At 49.9% G+C, this 17,500-nt stretch overlaps 2 protein-coding genes across 20 annotated transcripts in view; one reads left to right on the forward strand and one right to left on the reverse strand.

Annotated features, from left to right (window-relative positions):
* Positions 1-9,737, forward strand: part of prr5b (proline rich 5b (renal)) — a 68,214-nt gene extending 58,477 nt beyond the window's left edge. Inside the window, exons 8-9 of the mRNA XM_077244027.1 lie at positions 5,696-5,834; positions 6,884-9,737. Of these exons, the coding sequence (XP_077100142.1) occupies positions 5,696-5,834; positions 6,884-7,296 (552 nt within the window). The 3' untranslated portion in view covers positions 7,297-9,737. The remainder of the gene's footprint in view (positions 1-5,695; positions 5,835-6,883) is intronic.
* The window catches only part of LOC143751423 (protein PHTF2), a 120,061-nt gene that overhangs the window by 45,730 nt on the left and 56,831 nt on the right, over positions 1-17,500 (reverse strand). For 17 of the 19 annotated variants that reach the window (XM_077244015.1, XM_077244024.1, XM_077244020.1 and 14 more), the window contains 3 exons: positions 17,145-17,240; positions 11,027-11,152; positions 10,040-10,943 (listed from right to left, as the gene is read on the reverse strand). The exons of 1 other annotated variant lie outside the window; for it this stretch is intronic. In XM_077244015.1, the coding sequence (XP_077100130.1) occupies positions 10,923-10,943; positions 11,027-11,152; positions 17,145-17,240 (243 nt within the window). In that variant the 3' untranslated portion in view covers positions 10,040-10,922. Of the gene's footprint in view, positions 1-10,039; positions 10,944-11,026; positions 11,153-12,166; positions 12,259-12,354; positions 12,438-17,144; positions 17,241-17,500 lie in introns of those variants that run through there. One more of the 19 variants, XM_077244017.1, reaches the window with a different exon arrangement.

Consider the following 17,500-nt stretch of genomic DNA (forward strand, 5'->3'; position numbering starts at 1 on the left):
GTGTGTGTGTGTGTGTCAGGGTGTTCACGAGGCTAAAGGTGTGTTTGTGTGTGTGTGTGTGTGTCAGGGTGTTCACGAGGCTAAAGGTGTGTGTGTGTGTCAGGGTGTTCACGAGGCTAAAGGTGTGTGTGTGTGTGTGTCAGGGTGTTCACGAGGCTAAAGGTGTGTGTGTGTGTGTGTGTGTGTGTGTGTGTGTCAGGGTGTTCACGAGGCTAAAGGTGTGTGTGTGTGTGTGTGTGTGTCAGGGTGTTCACGAGGCTAAAGGTGTGTGTGTGTGTGTGTGTCAGGGTGTTCACGAGGCTAAAGGTGTGTGTGTGTGTGTGTGTGTGTGTCAGGGTGTTCACGAGGCTAAAGGTGTGTGTGTGTGTGTGTGTCAGGGTGTTCACGAGGCTAAAGGTGTGTGTGTGTGTGTGTGTCAGGGTGTTCACGAGGCTAAAGGTGTGTGTGTGTGTGTGTCAGGGTGTTCACGAGGCTAAAGGTGTGTGTGTGTCAGGGTGTTCACGAGGCTAAAGGTGTGTGTGTGTGTGTGTGTCAGGGTGTTCACGAGGCTAAAGGTGTGTGTGTGTGTCAGGGTGTTCACGAGGCTAAAGGTGTGTGTGTGTGTGAGGGTGTCAGGGTGTTCACGAGGCTAAAGGTGTGTGTGTGTGTGTCAGGGTGTTCACGAGGCTAAAGGTGTGTGTGTGTGTGTGTGTCAGGTTGTTCACGAGGCTAAAGGTGTGTGTGTGTGTGTGTGTCATGGTGTTCACGAGGCTAAAGGTGTGTGTGTGTGTGTGTGTTAGGGTGTTTACGAGGCTAAAGGTGTGTGTGTGTGTGTGTGTGTGTGTGTGTGTCAGGGTGTTCACGAGGCTAAAGGTGTGTGTGTGTGTCAGGGTGTTCACGAGGCTAAAGGTGTGTGTGTGTGTGTGTGTGTGTGTGTGTGTGTGTCAGGGTGTGTGTGTGTGTGTGTGTGTGTGTGTGTGTGTGTGTGTCAGGGTGTTCACGAGGCTAAAGGTGTGTGTGTGTGTGTGTGTGTCAGGGTGTTCACGAGGCTAAAGTTGTGTGTGTGTGTGTGTCAGGGTGTTCACGAGGCTAAAGGTGTGTGTGTGTGTGTGTCAGGGTGTTCACGAGGCTAAAGGTGTGTGTGTGTGTGTGTGTCAGGGTGTTCACGAGGCTAAAGGTGTGTGTGTGTGTGAGGGTGTTCACGAGGCTAAAGGTGTGTGTGTGTGTCAGGTTGTTCACGAGGCTAAAGGTGTGTGTGTGTGTGTGTGTCATGGTGTTCACGAGGCTAAAGGTGTGTGTGTGTGTGTGTGTGTGTGTGTGTGTTAGGGTGTTTACGAGGCTAAAGGTGTGTGTGTGTGTGTGTGTGTCAGGGTGTTCACGAGGCTAAAGGTGTGTGTGTGTGTCAGGGTGTTCACGAGGCTAAAGGTGTGTGTGTGTGTGTGTCAGGGTGTTCACGAGGCTAAAGGTGTGTGTGTGTGTGTGTGTCAGGGTGTTCACGAGGCTAAAGGTGTGTGTGTGTCAGGGTGTTCACGAGGCTAAAGGTGTGTGTGTGTCAGGGTGTTCACGAGGCTAAAGGTGTGTGTGTGTCAGGGTGTTCACGAGGCTAAAGGTGTGTGTGTGTCAGGGTGTTCACGAGGCTAAAGGTGTGTGTGTGTGTCAGGGTGTTCACGAGGCTAAAGGTGTGTGTGTGTGTGTCAGGGTGTTCACGAGGCTAAAGGTGTGTGTGTGTGTGTGTGTGTCAGGGTGTTCACGAGGCTAAAGGTGTGTGTGTGTGTGTGTGTGTGTCAGGGTGTTCACGAGGCTAAAGGTGTGTGTGTGTCAGGGTGTTCACGAGGCTAAAGGTGTGTGTGTGTGTGTGTCAGGGTGTTCACGAGGCTAAAGGTGTGTGTGTGTGTGTGTGTGTGTCAGGGTGTTCACGAGGCTAAAGGTGTGTTTGTGTGTGTGTGTGTGTGTCAGGGTGTTCACGAGGCTAAAGGTGTGTGTGTGTGTGTGTGTGTGTGTGTCAGGGTGTTCACGAGGCTAAAGGTGTGTGTGTGTGTGTGTGTGTGTGTGTGTGTGTCAGGGTGTTCACGAGGCTAAAGGTGTGTGTGTGTGTCAGGGTGTTCACGAGGCTAAAGGTGTGTGTGTGTGTGTGTGTGTGTGTGTCAGGGTGTTCACGAGGCTAAAGGTGTGTGTGTGTGTGTGTGTGTGTGTGTGTGTGTCAGGGTGTTCACGAGGCTAAAGGTGTGTGTGTGTGTCAGGGTGTTCACGAGGCTAAAGGTGTGTGTGTGTGTGTGTGTCAGGGTGTTCACGAGGCTAAAGGTGTGTGTGTGTGTGTGTGTGTGTGTCAGGGTGTTCACGAGGCTAAAGGTGTGTGTGTGTGTGTGTGTGTGTGTGTCAGGGTGTTCACGAGGCTAAAGGTGTGTGTGTGTGTGTGTGTGTGTGTCAGGGTGTTCACGAGGCTAAAGGTGTGTGTGTGTGTGTGTGTGTGTGTGTGTGTCAGGGTGTTCACGAGGCTAAAGGTGTGTGTGTGTGTGTGTGTCAGGGTGTTCACGAGGCTAAAGGTGTGTGTGTGTGTGTGTGTGTCAGGGTGTTCACGAGGCTAAAGGTGTGTGTGTGTGTGTGTGTCAGGGTGTTCACGAGGCTAAAGGTGTGTGTGTGTGTGTGTGTGTCAGGGTGTTCACGAGGCTAAAGGTGTGTGTGTGTGTGTGTGTGTCAGGGTGTTCACGAGGCTAAAGGTGTTTGTGTGTGTGTGTGTCAGGGTGTTCACGAGGCTAAAGGTGTGTGTGTGTGTGTGTGTCAGGGTGTTCACGAGGCTAAACGTGTGTGTGTGTGTGTGTGTGTCAGGGTGTTCACGAGGCTAAAGGTGTGTGTGTGTGTGTCAGGGTGTTCACGAGGCTAAAGGTGTGTGTGTGTGTGTCAGGGTGTTCACGAGGCTAAAGGTGTGTGTGTGTGTGTGTGTCAGGGTGTTCACGAGGCTAAAGGTGTGTGTGTGTGTGTGTGTCAGGGTGTTCACGAGGCTAAAGGTGTGTGTGTGTGTGTGTGTGTGTGTGTCAGGGTGTTCACGAGGCTAAAGGTGTGTGTGTGTGTGTGTGTCAGGGTGTTCACGAGGCTAAAGGTGTGTGTGTGTGTGTGTGTGTGTGTGTGTCAGGGTGTTCACGAGGCTAAAGGTGTGTGTGTGTCAGGGTGTTCACGAGGCTAAAGGTGTGTGTGTGTGTGTGTGTCAGGGTGTTCACGAGGCTAAAGGTGTGTGTGTGTGTCAGGGTGTTCACGAGGCTAAAGGTGTGTGTGTGTGTGAGGGTGTTCACGAGGCTAAAGGTGTGTGTGTGTGTGTGTCAGGTTGTTCACGAGGCTAAAGGTGTGTGTGTGTGTGTGTGTCATGGTGGTCACGAGGCTAAAGGTGTGTGTGTGTGTGTGTGTGTTAGGGTGTTTACGAGGCTAAAGGTGTGTGTGTGTGTGTGTGTGTGTCAGGGTGTTCACGAGGCTAAAGGTGTGTGTGTGTGTCAGGGTGTTCACGAGGCTAAAGGTGTGTGTGTGTGTGTGTGTGTGTGTGTGTGTGTGTGTGTGTGTGTCAGGGTGTTCACGAGGCTAAAGGTGTGTGTGTGTGTGTGTGTGTCAGGGTGTTCACGAGGCTAAAGTTGTGTGTGTGTGTGTGTCAGGGTGTTCACGAGGCTAAAGGTGTGTGTGTGTGTGTGTGTGTCAGGGTGTTCACGAGGCTAAAGGTGTGTGTGTGTGTGTGTGTCAGGGTGTTCATGAGGCTAAAGGTGTGTGTGTGTGTGAGGGTGTTCACGAGGCTAAAGGTGTGTGTGTGTGTCAGGTTGTTCACGAGGCTAAAGGTGTGTGTGTGTGTGTGTGTCATGGTGTTCACGAGGCTAAAGGTGTGTGTGTGTGTGTGTGTGTTAGGGTGTTTACGAGGCTAAAGGTGTGTGTGTGTGTGTGTGTGTGTTGGTGTTCACGAGGCTAAAGGTGTGTGTGTGTGTGTGTGTGTTAGGGTGTTCACGAGGCTAAAGGTGGGTGTGTGTGTTCAGGGTGTTCACGTGTAAAGGTGTGTGTGTGTGTGTGTCAGGGTGTTCACGAGGCTAAAGGTGTGTGTGTGTGTGTTGTCAGGGTGTTCACGAGGCTAAAGGTGTGTGTGTGTGTGTGTGTCAGGGTGTTCACGAGGCTAAAGGTGTGTGTGTGTCAGGGTGTTCACGAGGCTAAAGGTGTGTGTGTGTCAGGGTGTTCACGAGGCTAAAGGTGTGTGTGTGTGTGTCAGGGTGTTCACGAGGCTAAAGGTGTGTGTGTGTGTGTGTGTGTCAGGGTGTTCACGAGGCTAAAGGTGTGTGTGTGTGTGTGTGTGTGTCAGGGTGTTCACGAGGCTAAAGGTGTGTGTGTGTGTGTGTGTGTGTCAGGGTGTTCACGAGGCTAAAGGTGTGTGTGTGTCAGGGTGTTCACGAGGCTAAAGGTGTGTGTGTGTCAGGGTGTTCACGAGGCTAAAGGTGTGTGTGTGTCAGGGTGTTCACGAGGCTAAAGGTGTGTGTGTGTGTGTCAGGGTGTTCACGAGGCTAAAGGTGTGTGTGTGTGTGTGTGTGTCAGGGTGTTCACGAGGCTAAAGGTGTGTGTGTGTGTGTGTGTGTGTCAGGGTGTTCACGAGGCTAAAGGTGTGTGTGTGTGTGTGTGTGTGTGTCAGGGTGTTCACGAGGCTAAAGGTGTGTGTGTGTGTGTGTGTGTCAGGGTGTTCACGAGGCTAAAGGTGTGTGTGTGTGTGTGTGTCAGGGTGTTCACGAGGCTAAAGGTGTGTGTGTGTGTGTGTGTCAGGGTGTTCACGAGGCTAAAGGTGTGTGTGTGTGTCAGGGTGTTCACGAGGCTAAAGGTGTGTGTGTGTGTGTGTCAGGGTGTTCACGAGGCTAAAGGTGTGTGTGTGTGTGTGTGTGTGTGTGTCAGGGTGTTCACGAGGCTAAAGGTGTGTGTGTGTGTGTGTGTGTGTGTCAGGGTGTTCACGAGGCTAAAGGTGTGTGTGTGTGTGTCAGGGTGTTCACGAGGCTAAAGGTGTGTGTGTGTGTGTCAGGGTGTTCACGAGGCTAAAGGTGTGTGTGTGTGTGTGTGTGTGTGTGTGTGTGTCAGGGTGTTCACGAGGCTAAAGGTGTGTGTGTGTGTGTGTCAGGGTGTTCACGAGGCTAAAGGTGTGTGTGTGTGTGTGTGTGTCAGGGTGTTCACGAGGCTAAAGGTGTGTGTGTGTGTGTGTCAGGGTGTTCACGAGGCTAAAGGTGTGTGTGTGTGTGTGTGTCAGGGTGTTCACGAGGCTAAAGGTGTGTGTGTGTGTGTGTGTCAGGGTGTTCACGAGGCTAAAGGTGTGTGTGTGTGTGTGTGTGTGTGTGTCAGGGTGTTCACGAGGCTAAAGGTGTGTGTGTGTGTGTGTGTGTGTGTGTGTCAGGGTGTTCACGAGGCTAAAGGTGTGTGTGTGTGTGTGTGTGTCAGGGTGTTCACGAGGCTAAAGGTGTGTGTGTGTGTGTGTGTCAGGGTGTTCACGAGGCTAAAGGTGTGTGTGTGTGTGTGTGTGTGTGTGTCAGGGTGTTCACGAGGCTAAAGGTGTGTGTGTGTGTGTGTGTGTGTGTCAGGGTGTTCACGAGGCTAAAGGTGTGTGTGTGTGTGTGTGTGTCAGGGTGTTCACGAGGCTAAAGGTGTGTGTGTGTGTGTGTGTGTGTGTCAGGGTGTTCACGAGGCTAAAGGTGTGTGTGTGTGTGTGTGTGTGTGTCAGGGTGTTCACGAGGCTAAAGGTGTGTGTAGTGATTACCTGAAGCTGGAGTCTCTGGTCCAGATGGTGGTTTCACCGTATCTGGGAACTCACGGGCTTTTCTCCAGCGACGGATCCATCATGCAGTCTTCGTGTGTGTTGGGTAAGCGGATTCTCCTCATTACACACACACACACACACACACACACACACACACACATACACACACACACACACACACACACACACACACACACACACACACACACACACACACACACACACACACACACACACACACACACACTGTTCTTGATTAGCATTGATGATTCCCTTAAGAACATTTAACATCCATGAATCCTTTCCATTCCACAAACGTCAGATCGGTCCGTGAGGCTGAGAGGAAGACCTCTCAGCCTCATGTATTTCTTAAAGTCGGGTTTGCATCTTCTCTCTATTCCAGAGCATTTGATGTTTTGTATCGATTATCTTTGAATTGATTATGAAATTGGCATGATACATTTACCTGACAGAATAAATTGTTACATTTGATTATTTTAACTGACTCTGACATTGTTTTCATTGAAGAGTGAAACGGAATAGTCAAACATTCGCTCACTTTTAGTGAGGCACAGATATTATTAAAACCTTTCATTTATGGAGCCAGATGAAGTAACGAGTAAATACATAAGAGAAAATGTATTGCATTTAACCAAAAATACTTTGCCACGAGAAAAGACAGTAACACGCAGAGACCTTCACCTGTATTATTGGAAACCCTCATTGGACCAATAAACAGGCTTACAGAACACAAAGATATTTTTAATAATGAACAGATTTAAGATTTCGGCTTTTACTCACATGTTTGTGCTTCATTTACCATATCTGATGTGTTCTTCGTATGTTAATCAGTGTTTATCAGTGAATAAAAGCCTGAAGTAAATCAGTGGATCCTATAAAGTGAAGGAGTCTCTACAGAAGCCTTTGATTAAAGGGTTTATTTCAGCATCTCTTTATGAAGCGTCAGAGTTTAGGCTGAACACACTCTCAGTGGACGGACAGAAATCTCTCATTCATTAAATCATCATTTGTTCTGAAGACGAACGTCTCACGGGTTTGAGACACGAGGAAGAGCTAATGATGAGAACTTGTCTTTAGGTGAGCGGTAAGAGTGTGTATGATCAGTTGTGTGTTGTTGTGTGTTGTCCTCAGAGAAGCGTCTCTTGAGGCGCTGGCCGCGCTCAGACTCGCCACTGAAGAACCTCGTGGTTCGGTCCAAGAGCTACAACACCCCGATGCTGACGCCGGTGTGCGAGCACGAGCCCGAGCCCGGCGGGGTGCGGCGCCACTCCGTGTGTCAGATGACCTCGTTCGAGGAGGAGCCCGTGTTCACCGAGGCGCCGCCCAGCCCGATCATGAACGTCTGTGAGGATTCTCCCATCATCCCCCAGATCTGCTCCGGTGGCGAACCGGACCGGGCCTCTTCCTCCAGTCCTGAGACCGTGGTGGACCAGCTCCTGGAGTCTGTGGACTCTGACACCGACACCGAGGGAATATTCATCGACTTCAGCCGACAGCGTTCCAGCTCATCTGAGGCCAGCCGGGAGAGCGAGAGCCTGGCGTGACCCTTGACCCCTGATACACCGTGTCTGACCTTTGATACACCCTGTCTTACCCCAGACCTCTGAGACACCACGCCTGACCCCTGAGACACCCCGCCTGACCTCTGAGACACCCTGCCTAACCTCTGAGACACCCCGCCTGACCTCTGAGACACCCCGCCTGACCTCTGAGACACCCCGCCTGACCTCTGAGACACCCTGCCTAACCCCTGACCTCTGAGACACCCCGCATGACCTCTGAGACACCCTGCCTAACCCCTGACCCCTGAGACACCCTGCCTAACCCCTGACCTCTGAGACACCCTGACCTCTGAGACACCACGCCTGACTCCTGACATCTGAGACACCCTGCCTGACCTCTGAGACACCCTGCCTGACCTCTGAGACACCCTGCCTAACCCCTGACCTCTGAGACACCCCGTCTGACCTCTGAGAAACCCTGCCTGACCCCTGACCTCTGAGACACCCCGCCTGACCTCTGAGACACCACGCCTGACCTCTGAGACACCCTGCCTAACCCCTGACCTCTGAGACACCCCGCCTGACCTCTGAGACACCATGCCTGACCTCTGAGACACCCTGTCTAACCCCTGACCTCTGAGACATCCCGCCTGACCCCTGAGACACCATGCCTGACCTCTGAGACACCCTGCCTAACCCCTGTCCTCTGAGACACCCTGCCTGACCTCTGAGACACCCTGCCTAACCCCTGACCTCTGAGACACCCCGTCTGACCTCTGAGACACCCTGCCTGACCCCTGACCTCTGAGACACCCTGCCTAACCCCTGACATCTGAGACACCCCGCCTGACCTCTGAGACACCATGTCTGATCCCTGACCTCTGAGACACCCTGCCTAACCCCTGACCTCTGAGACACCCCGTCTGACCTCTGAAACACCCTGCCTGACCCCTGACCTCTGAGACACCCCGCCTGACCTCTGAGACACCCTGCCTAACCCCTGACCTCTGAGACACCCCGCCTGACCTCTGAGACACCATGCCTGACCTCTGAGACACCCTGTCTAACCCCTGACCTCTGAGACATCCCGCCTGACCCCTGAGACACCATGCCTGACCTCTGAGACACCCTGCCTAACCCCTGTCCTCTGAGACACCACACCTGACCTCTGAGACACCACACCTGACCCCTGAGACACCCGGCCTGACCCCTGACCTACCCTGGCTAACCCTTGACCTCTGAGACACCATGCCTGACCTCTGAGACCCCCTGCCTAACCCCTGACCTCTGAGAAACCACGCCTGACCCCTGAGACACCCTGCCTGACCTCTGACCTACCCTGGCTAACCCCTGACCTCTGAGACACCACACCTGACCCCTGACCTCTGACACCCTGCCTGACCCCTGAGACACCTCACCTGACCTCTGACACCCCGCCTGATCCCCTGAGACACCGCGCCTGAGTGTGTTCAGAATAGCAGACTAACACACTGTATCCCAGTAGTTCTGCAGGGTGTGCTGAGAACGGTCTCACTGTTCAGGGCATTTTGATCCGGAGAGGATTTGAAGTGAAAACGGTTCCCTGATGTTTATTGACCTCAAATAACTGAGATCAATGAGGCCTGAGATCAATCAGCTCAACAAAGAAAAAAAACCTAAAAAAAGTTAAATTGTTTTGGGAAGTGTGTTATACCCTGTGTGATGTTTTATTTTCTTTACAAAATTGGATTCTTTCTACAAAGTAACTCTAAAGTTCACTAATTCCTATTGCCAAATCTAATGGATTAATCAACAAACTATAATTAATCCCTTTAACTATATAAAAAGTTCAATATTTATAGAATTTAATCATTATAAATAATTTTATTCAATGGCAATAAGCTTAGTATTTTTCAATAAAAGGTTACTTGAGAAAATACTTGAAAACAGTCAGTAATAAAAATGAAAAACAGAAATGAGAAGCAATAAAGAGCACAAGAGAAGTTTCCTCAATATGAGCTTATTAATAATGTAAGGCAGCATTTACACGGTTTAATAACGTAACGCTGCAGTGCGAGCTGCATTTACACGGTTAGGTCTAATAATGCAGATGTATGATCAGCCGGATGTGCTGTACACTCGTCTTGGGGTTTGCTCCATAAATACTCTTTTGTTGTCGTTTTTATAGTGTCTTATGGAGTAAAGTACGAACAGATTTAACAGCGATTTCTTTTGCAAAAGTAAACAATGATTCTTAAAAATACTTTTTAGGAGAAACCATTAGATCTGCAATGATTAGAAAACATCAAACTAATTATTGTTCATTTCATTAATGGATTTTAAAGCATGTTTTTTTTTTTATCAATTTGTAAACAGCATGAAAGTTATTGAAACCGTTGACGGTCGTGGATGTTTTGTTTGACCCTGCCCGAGATTTCACGGAGCAGATTACTATTTTTATTGCAATTCTAATTTGAAGTAAAATATTTTACTGGTGATTTAAATGTTTGTCTTTTTTACCAGTCCATGTTGAGTGATGTGTAGAGCCGTGTTGATCATCCGCCACGAGTCCGGCTGAGATTCGGCTCAGGTCAGTCACACACTACTGAACATCTGATGTGTACACACACACACGGAGGAGCTTTAGTAGATGACGCTTCATTATATATGCAGTGTTTATGAGCTGGTGTTAGACTGCTTCAGGACACTGGGTTAGTGAAAGGTTAACTAACCCATATAGTCTAACTATTTTATAAATTCTTCACGGTTTTGATGTTGGTGTGTATTAGCACGGATCACAGCTGGAGAGTTTTCATGAGGTTTATTTGTACAGTAAGTGACCAGAGTCTCGTGACGTCTGGCCGTACCAACCGCTGGAAAACTGAAAAACCGTAACGTTTGACAATCATAAACGCAAACACAAGATTCTCTCTGAAAAGCAAAAAGACTGAGTTTTTTCCACTTCCTCAAATAGTGTTTCTTTGTAACAGAACATTTTCCCTCCATGAACAGAAATATGGATCTATACGGATCAAAATAGGCAAGAACAAACTCACAACAACAAAGCAACACAGTAACAGTCAGTCAGAGTCTCGAATACATTCACACGCACACACACAAAATTAAACACTTTGGTCGTTACACCGTCTGTCCCACACAAAAACACAACGCTTTTGACTGACATGTAACATTTTCTGCTGTAAAGTGCACATCTTGAGGCTTTACTAACTGCTGACACACACACACACACTCTCGTTTAAGTGTTACTGAAGACGCATCCGTGTTCGTTTCAGCTCACTGACACTTCTGAGAATATAAACACACAGAGCAAAGCTGAAAAACAGATCAAATATAAACGTGTGTGTCAGTTTCATCTGTTCATCACCACCCTTGACCCCTGACCCCTGACCTGATGGGTCTTTCCTTTTCAAACTCTTGGTTTCAGTAACTCACAGCAGTCTTAAATATCAGACTGCAAAACAACTGCAACATCTTTCCTATGAGAATGTCACATCCCGAGCTAAAATAATACTTAAAACAATTGTAACAGCTAAAACAAACACTGAGAATAAAAAAGAAACACTGAAAGGGTAAATAAATAGCTGAATTCCACAAGCACTCCTAACGGGGTCGAGAGGTCACGTCAGGTCGAGGGGTGTGTGTGTTGGTGCAGAATCACTCGAGTCGCGTCAGGATTTGATCTTCCACAGCTGTGAAGGAAACACACACACACGCTGTGAATGCCGCAGACACATGAACACACACAGAAGCGTGACCTTGACCTCGCTCTGACCTTCAGGTTAAAGCCCAGCATGTCACTGATGACCCCCGACACGGCCGACAGGATCACCACCTGTGTGATGTTGTACAGCAGAGGATTCATCGTCAGCCCGTACAGCCGGAACGGGGCGTCCAGCTCCTGCACACAAACACACACACTCCGTCAGCAGGACACACACACACAGAGGATTCATCGTCAGCCTGTACAGCCGGAACGGGGTGTCCAGCTCCTGCACACACACACACACACACACACTCCGTCAGCAGGACACACACACACAGAGGATTCATCGTCAGCCGGAATGGGGCGTCCCGCTCCTACACACACACACACACACACTCACTCTCTGTCAGCAGGACACACACACACAGAGGATTCATCGTCAGCCTGTACAGCCGGAACGGGGTGTCCAGCTCCTGCACACACACACACACACACTCCGTCAGCCGGACACACACACACAGAGGATTCATCGTCAGCCGGAATGGGGCGTCCCGCTCCTACACACACACACACACACACACACACACACACACACACACACACTCCGTCAGCAGGACACACACACACAGAGAATTCATCATCAGCCAGAATGGGGCGTCCCGCTCCTACACACACACACACTCACTCTCCGTCAGCAGGACACACACACACAGAGGATTCATCGTCAGCCCGTACAGCCGGAACGGGGCGTCCAGCTCCTGCACACACACACACACACACACACACACTCCGTCAGCAGGACACACACACAGAGGATTCATCTACAGCCGGAACGGGGCGTCCAGCTCCTGCACACACACACACACACACACACACACACACACACACACACACACACTCCGTCAGCAGCACACACACATAGAGGATTCATCTACAGCCGGAACGGGGCGTCCAGCTCCTACACACACACACACACTCCGTCAGCAGCACACACACACAGAGGATTCATCTACAGCCCGTACAGCCGGAACGGGGCGTCCAGCTCCTACACACACACACACACAAACACTCCGTCAGCAGCACACACACATAGAGGATTCATCTACAGCCGGAAAAGGGGCGTCCAGCTCCTGCACACACACACACACACACACTCCGTCAGCAGCACACACACATAGAGGATTCATCTACAGCCGGAACGGGGCGTCCAGCTCCTACACACACACACACACTCCGTCAGCAGCACACACACACAGAGGATTCATCTACAGCCCGTACAGCCGGAACGGGGCGTCCAGCTCCTACACACACACACACACAAACACTCCGTCAGCAGCACACACACATAGAGGATTCATCTACAGCCGGAACGGGGCGTCCAGCTCCTGCACACACACACACACACACACACTCCGTCAGCAGCACACACACACAGAGGATTCATCGTCAGCCCGTACAGCCGGAACGGGGCGTCCAGCTCCTACACACACACACTCCGTCAACCCGTACAGCCGGAACGGGGCGTCCAGCTCTTGAACACACACACACACATTTGATTACTTATTGAATCCATCAATCAAATTTCTTACAGAAGGGTTCAGATATTCTCAGAGATAACACAGCTTTGACATTCAAGGGAATAAAGCATCGCTCACACCACACAGCGAGGCTGCCGATCACAGCTGATGTAGAGCAACAGTTTCAGCTGTTCAGACTTTCCTTCTGGAAGCCCTGCCAGTCTTAGTCCACTAACAGCCAGTTTGTGGACATGTCCCAGGCTGCCAAATATCAATGCCACAAACTTACATGCATAGCCTAGGTCACTAATCTTCATAAGGAGGGGTTGGTATTTAGTCATTTTTTCGAGAAAGGCCATGTCCATATACAAATCATTAACACAACCTATTCCAAGGACTAGCACCTCCTTTCTATCTGTATCCATGAGCACAACCTCAGGGGTGTTAGGGATGTTACGCATCATCAGAGCTGTTAAACCAGGCTGGGATTACTCGTGTTTATACATAGGCATATTTTTTGGAACTTGAACAGCACTTGCAATGAGATCTACAATACGGTCATGGTGTGTTGTGTATAACCCTTTGTACACAGCCATTTACAGTATGGGCAACTGATTCCAGGTGATCAGAGTTAGAGTACATTATGCAATGTGGATAGTAGTTTTCAGGGTATCATAATGCTATATTGTATCTGGTTGACAGGGGCGCGGCTAGAAATGTTGGGTCCTATGAAAGAATATGAGGTTGGGCCCCCTACCCCACCCATTCCATTAATAAAATCGATCTCTGGGGGCCCCAAAAGTGTGTGGGCCCTTAGAATCATCCTAACTTTTCCCCCCTTAGCGGCACCCCTGCTGGTTGATAACAGCTGTAGTCTGGCCCTGACAGTGAAGTAAAGAATATACGCCCCTATTGCAGCGTTTCTGTACAGAGAATGAGAGGTAGAATGGTCAGCAAAGTCAAGACATGCCAATTTTCCCTGCAGTTTTAGTCCAGTCCAGTGTTGTTTTGTGTCCATCTGTGTGATGTTCATTAAAGATCTTCTTGTTGTTGTGCTCTGTAGTGTGTGTTGTGTCTCGTTGTGACAGACTGTGGCCTTCACAGTAACAGATGGGTCTGTGACCACTGCGTCAGATACCTCTAGTGCGGTTTGTGAGTTGCTTTGTGTCCACTGTAATCTAACTGCCAGTCTATTACACAAGTCGTTTAGGTCCGGCCAGTCTGAGCGAACTCCGAAACCTGCGGCTTCTGTGTCCAGTTTACTGTTGCTCTTCCTCCTGAAGCCTAGGAAGCTGTCTTGATCACCGGTGGACAAAGGGGACTTTTCTCTTCCTAAGATCCAGTAAGAGGGAAGCTCTGGCTAGCTCTCTCACCGCAGCATCGTCGTTGTTAAGCATGCGGATCAGGTGTGTTAGTCTTGTAATGGAGTAAGTCCATTCCACATTTGGGACCCCAGACCCCCTTCCTTGAGTGTGTGGAAGTTAATATCCCTGGTGGAATGTGAATTCAGTCCCAGCCATTTCCTGACGGCTTCAACTGTTTTATTATTCATGTCCCGTAGGACATTTTGTGGAATGTGAATGTTTGCACAGAGGTGTTGTGTCTGCCAGAGCTACTTCTCTAACGGCCTCCAGTTTCAGGACTACAGGAAGGAGGAGGAGTTGATCAGATCGATCCTGTTCTTAAAGGCACAGGATAACTCCTGTACCTGTTTGCCCCACTCACCTGCAATGTTGAATTTATGTCCAAGATAGGTGTACGTTTCATGACGAGAGTAGACCCTGATAGGCTGTCCCATTATTATAAAGGAGGGGGGTTTATCAAATTTAGATTTGTACCACCGGTTTCCACCGCTTCGCCGTTCGTAAAATGCTGCACATTTGGTATCTTTCACCTCCAGCTTAGACCACTGAAGGAACTCATCCGTTCTGGCCAGCATGTTTTGGATGACATTCTCCTCCTTAGAGGACACCTCCACATCGTCAGCGTAACCCTGCACGGGGTTTGGGTATCTGGTATGTGACGGTGCGCACTGACAGATCCAGTTCATCCACTGGTTGATAGCCAGGATGAAGTTCACAGCACTCCATGGGCAGCCTGTTTTAATCCCCACCTTAAGAGGTATAGGGGCTTTGTAAGTTGTTTACCACAGATGACTTGCAGAAAAGATCCCCTATACACATCCGTTATGATGTCCACAAAATGCTGAGGTAGATGGATCTCCTCTAATGCGTTAAGCAACAGTTTTGCGAGAGAATGTCCCAATGGCATCTCTGAAGTCCAGGAATACGATATACAGTTTACATGATTCATGTTTTTGAAATCGTCAGTTCGAGTTTTCAGACAGAACACATGTTTGTTCATACCCTGTCTATCTATATAGGCTTTCTGTTTGGGTGAGAGGATGCCTGCATCCACAAGCCATGGAAGGATTCGGGCAAGCAGGCATTTCGTAAACACCTTATCTCTCCTCCCACTGTTTATATGTCTCTCCACGTATGATCACTTGGGATATTGTCTTTCTTTGGAACTCTATGGACAAGCGCCCCCTTCCATGAATCTGGTACTTACCTGTATATTTAACACCTGTTTAATTAATGGGAGAGTATATGGGTGGACCAGGGTTTTGTGGCTTTCAAGGTCTCATATTTTACTCCATCATATCCACAGGCTTTGTTATTTTGCAGGAGGGTCACAACTTTGTCTACTTCGTCAAGAGTAAAATGAGCAGTGGATGGGTAATGTCCATGTTGAGTAGCAGTCTCTGGCAGCAGTCTCTGTTGGACTGATATTTGTCCATGTAATTATACACGTTACTGGTGTCATTAATAGTGGGTGGAGGGGAAGGAAATGTACTATTATTGAGAATAATCTCAATAGCTTTGGACCTGCGATGTTGCCATACGTACAATAATTTTTCTCCGCTTACTGTGCTTGGCAGCCTGTGCTGTTCCCCAGTTCCACCATTCCTCAGTTCCCCCATTCCCCAGTTCCCCTCTGCTTAGCGACGGCTGGATGACGTCTCTCACGAAGATCAGCTGTCGCTCAATCCAGGAAGTAATGGAGACCGATGTTAACTCCGCTGGATGTTTATCGCTCAAGGGGAACTTTTTCAAGGTGTGTGACACGTATTTCAGGAGTGGTAATCCAAACTCCCTCCCATTGGCCCGCCTCACTCGGAACACTCCGCCTCTCTCGGAACACTCCGCAACTCCGCCTCTCACTCGGAACTCTCCGTTGGAACACTCTGCCTCTCCGCCTCTCACTCGGAACACTCCGCCTCTCTCGGAACACTCCGCAACTCCGCCTCTCACTCGGAACACTCCGCCTCTCCGTCGGAACACTCGGCCTCTCCGCCTCTCATTCGGAACACTCCGCCTCTCCGTCGGAAAACTCCGCCTCTCACTCGGAACAGTCCGCCACTCCGCCTCTCACTCGGAACACTCCGCCTCTCACTCGGAACACTCCGCAACTCCGCCTCTCACTCGGAACACTCCGCCTCTCCGTCGGAACACTCGGCCTCTCCGCCTCTCATTCGGAACACTCCGCCTCTCATTCGGAACACTCCGCCTCTCTCGGAACACTCCGCAACTCCGCCTCTCACTCGGAACACTCCGCCTCTCTCGGAACACTCCGCAACTCCGCCTCTCACTCGGAACACTCCGCCTCTCCGTCGGAACACTCGGCCTCTCCGCCTCTCATTCGGAACACTCCGCCTCTCCGTCGGAAAACTCCGCCTCTCCGCCTCTCACTCGGAACACTCCGCCTCTCACTCGGAACACTCCGCCACTCCGCCTCTCACTCGGAACACTCCGCCTCTCACTCGGAACACTCCGCCACTCCGCCTCTCACTCGGAACACTCCGCCACTCCGCCTCTCACTCGGAACACTCCGCCTCTCACTCGGAACACTCCGCAACTCCGCCTCTCACTCGGAACACTCCGCCTCTCACTCGGAACACTCCGCAACTCCGCCTCTCACTCGGAACACTCCGCCTCTCCGTCGGAACACTCGGCCTCTCCGCCTCTCATTCGGAACACTCCGCCTCTCATTCGGAACACTCCGCCTCTCACTCGGAACACTCCGCCACTCCGCCTCACACTCGGAACACTCGGCCTCACACTCGGAACACTCGGCCTCACACTCGGAACACTCAGCCTCACACTCGGAACACTCTGCCTCACTCGGAACACCCCGAAAAGAATGGATGCGACTCATTTCGCCGAGTCCCCGGAGCGGAGTAAGCTCTTTCTTGGAGTAAATTGGTATCCAATGACTTCCTGAAGTGTCTCTCGTGGATCTAAAACTTTTTCCATTCCTGACATTCATGTTGGCACACATAGTTGTTAAAATCGAAAGGGCCATCCTCACCGCCCAGTGATGTTTGTCGGACAGGGTCATGGGTTTGCCGCTGTTGTTGTTTGTAAATGCGGCTGCTGGACAAGGCTTGTTTAAAGGCACATGTTCAGTACTAATGTCCAAAGCGCAGTTTCTCTGCTGCATTAACGATGGCAGTTACAACGTTACAAAGTTGTTTAAGATTTTAAATTTCCATGATGCGGGACAAACACTGTGTACGCGGGCTGCCGTCAAACTCAGACACACACACTCTGTCAGTGGGACACACACACACACACGTCAGCGGGACGGACGCACACACATCTGCGTACCTTCAGTAATTTGGTGGCCAATTTGAGGACGTTGTTGACCAGAGTGAGTTCTTCTTTCTTATTTGGTTTCTTCTCCATTTTCAAGTACAGATTAATCTGCAATAGAGAAACTGTGGGATTAGCTCTTCAGCCCGTGTGTTTACAGTGTGTTACAGTGTGTGTTTACAGTGTTTACAGTGTGTGTTTACAGTGTGTGGTTACAGTGTGTTTACAGTGACTGCAAATATGAAATCGAATGTGGGGGTTGAAAAATAACCCTTTGAAAGTAAGTGTTTAAAGGAAAAGTTTTGATAGAAAATATTGACACTGGTGGTCATAATGAAGATTTCATGTTTCTGAAAGAAGTCTCCTCTGCT

Source organism: Siphateles boraxobius, unplaced genomic scaffold, assembly GCF_051911475.1.
Source record: "Siphateles boraxobius isolate OS27281-9 unplaced genomic scaffold, OSU_SipBor_1 257, whole genome shotgun sequence".
NCBI classification, from domain to species: Eukaryota; Metazoa; Chordata; class Actinopteri; order Cypriniformes; family Leuciscidae; genus Siphateles; species Siphateles boraxobius.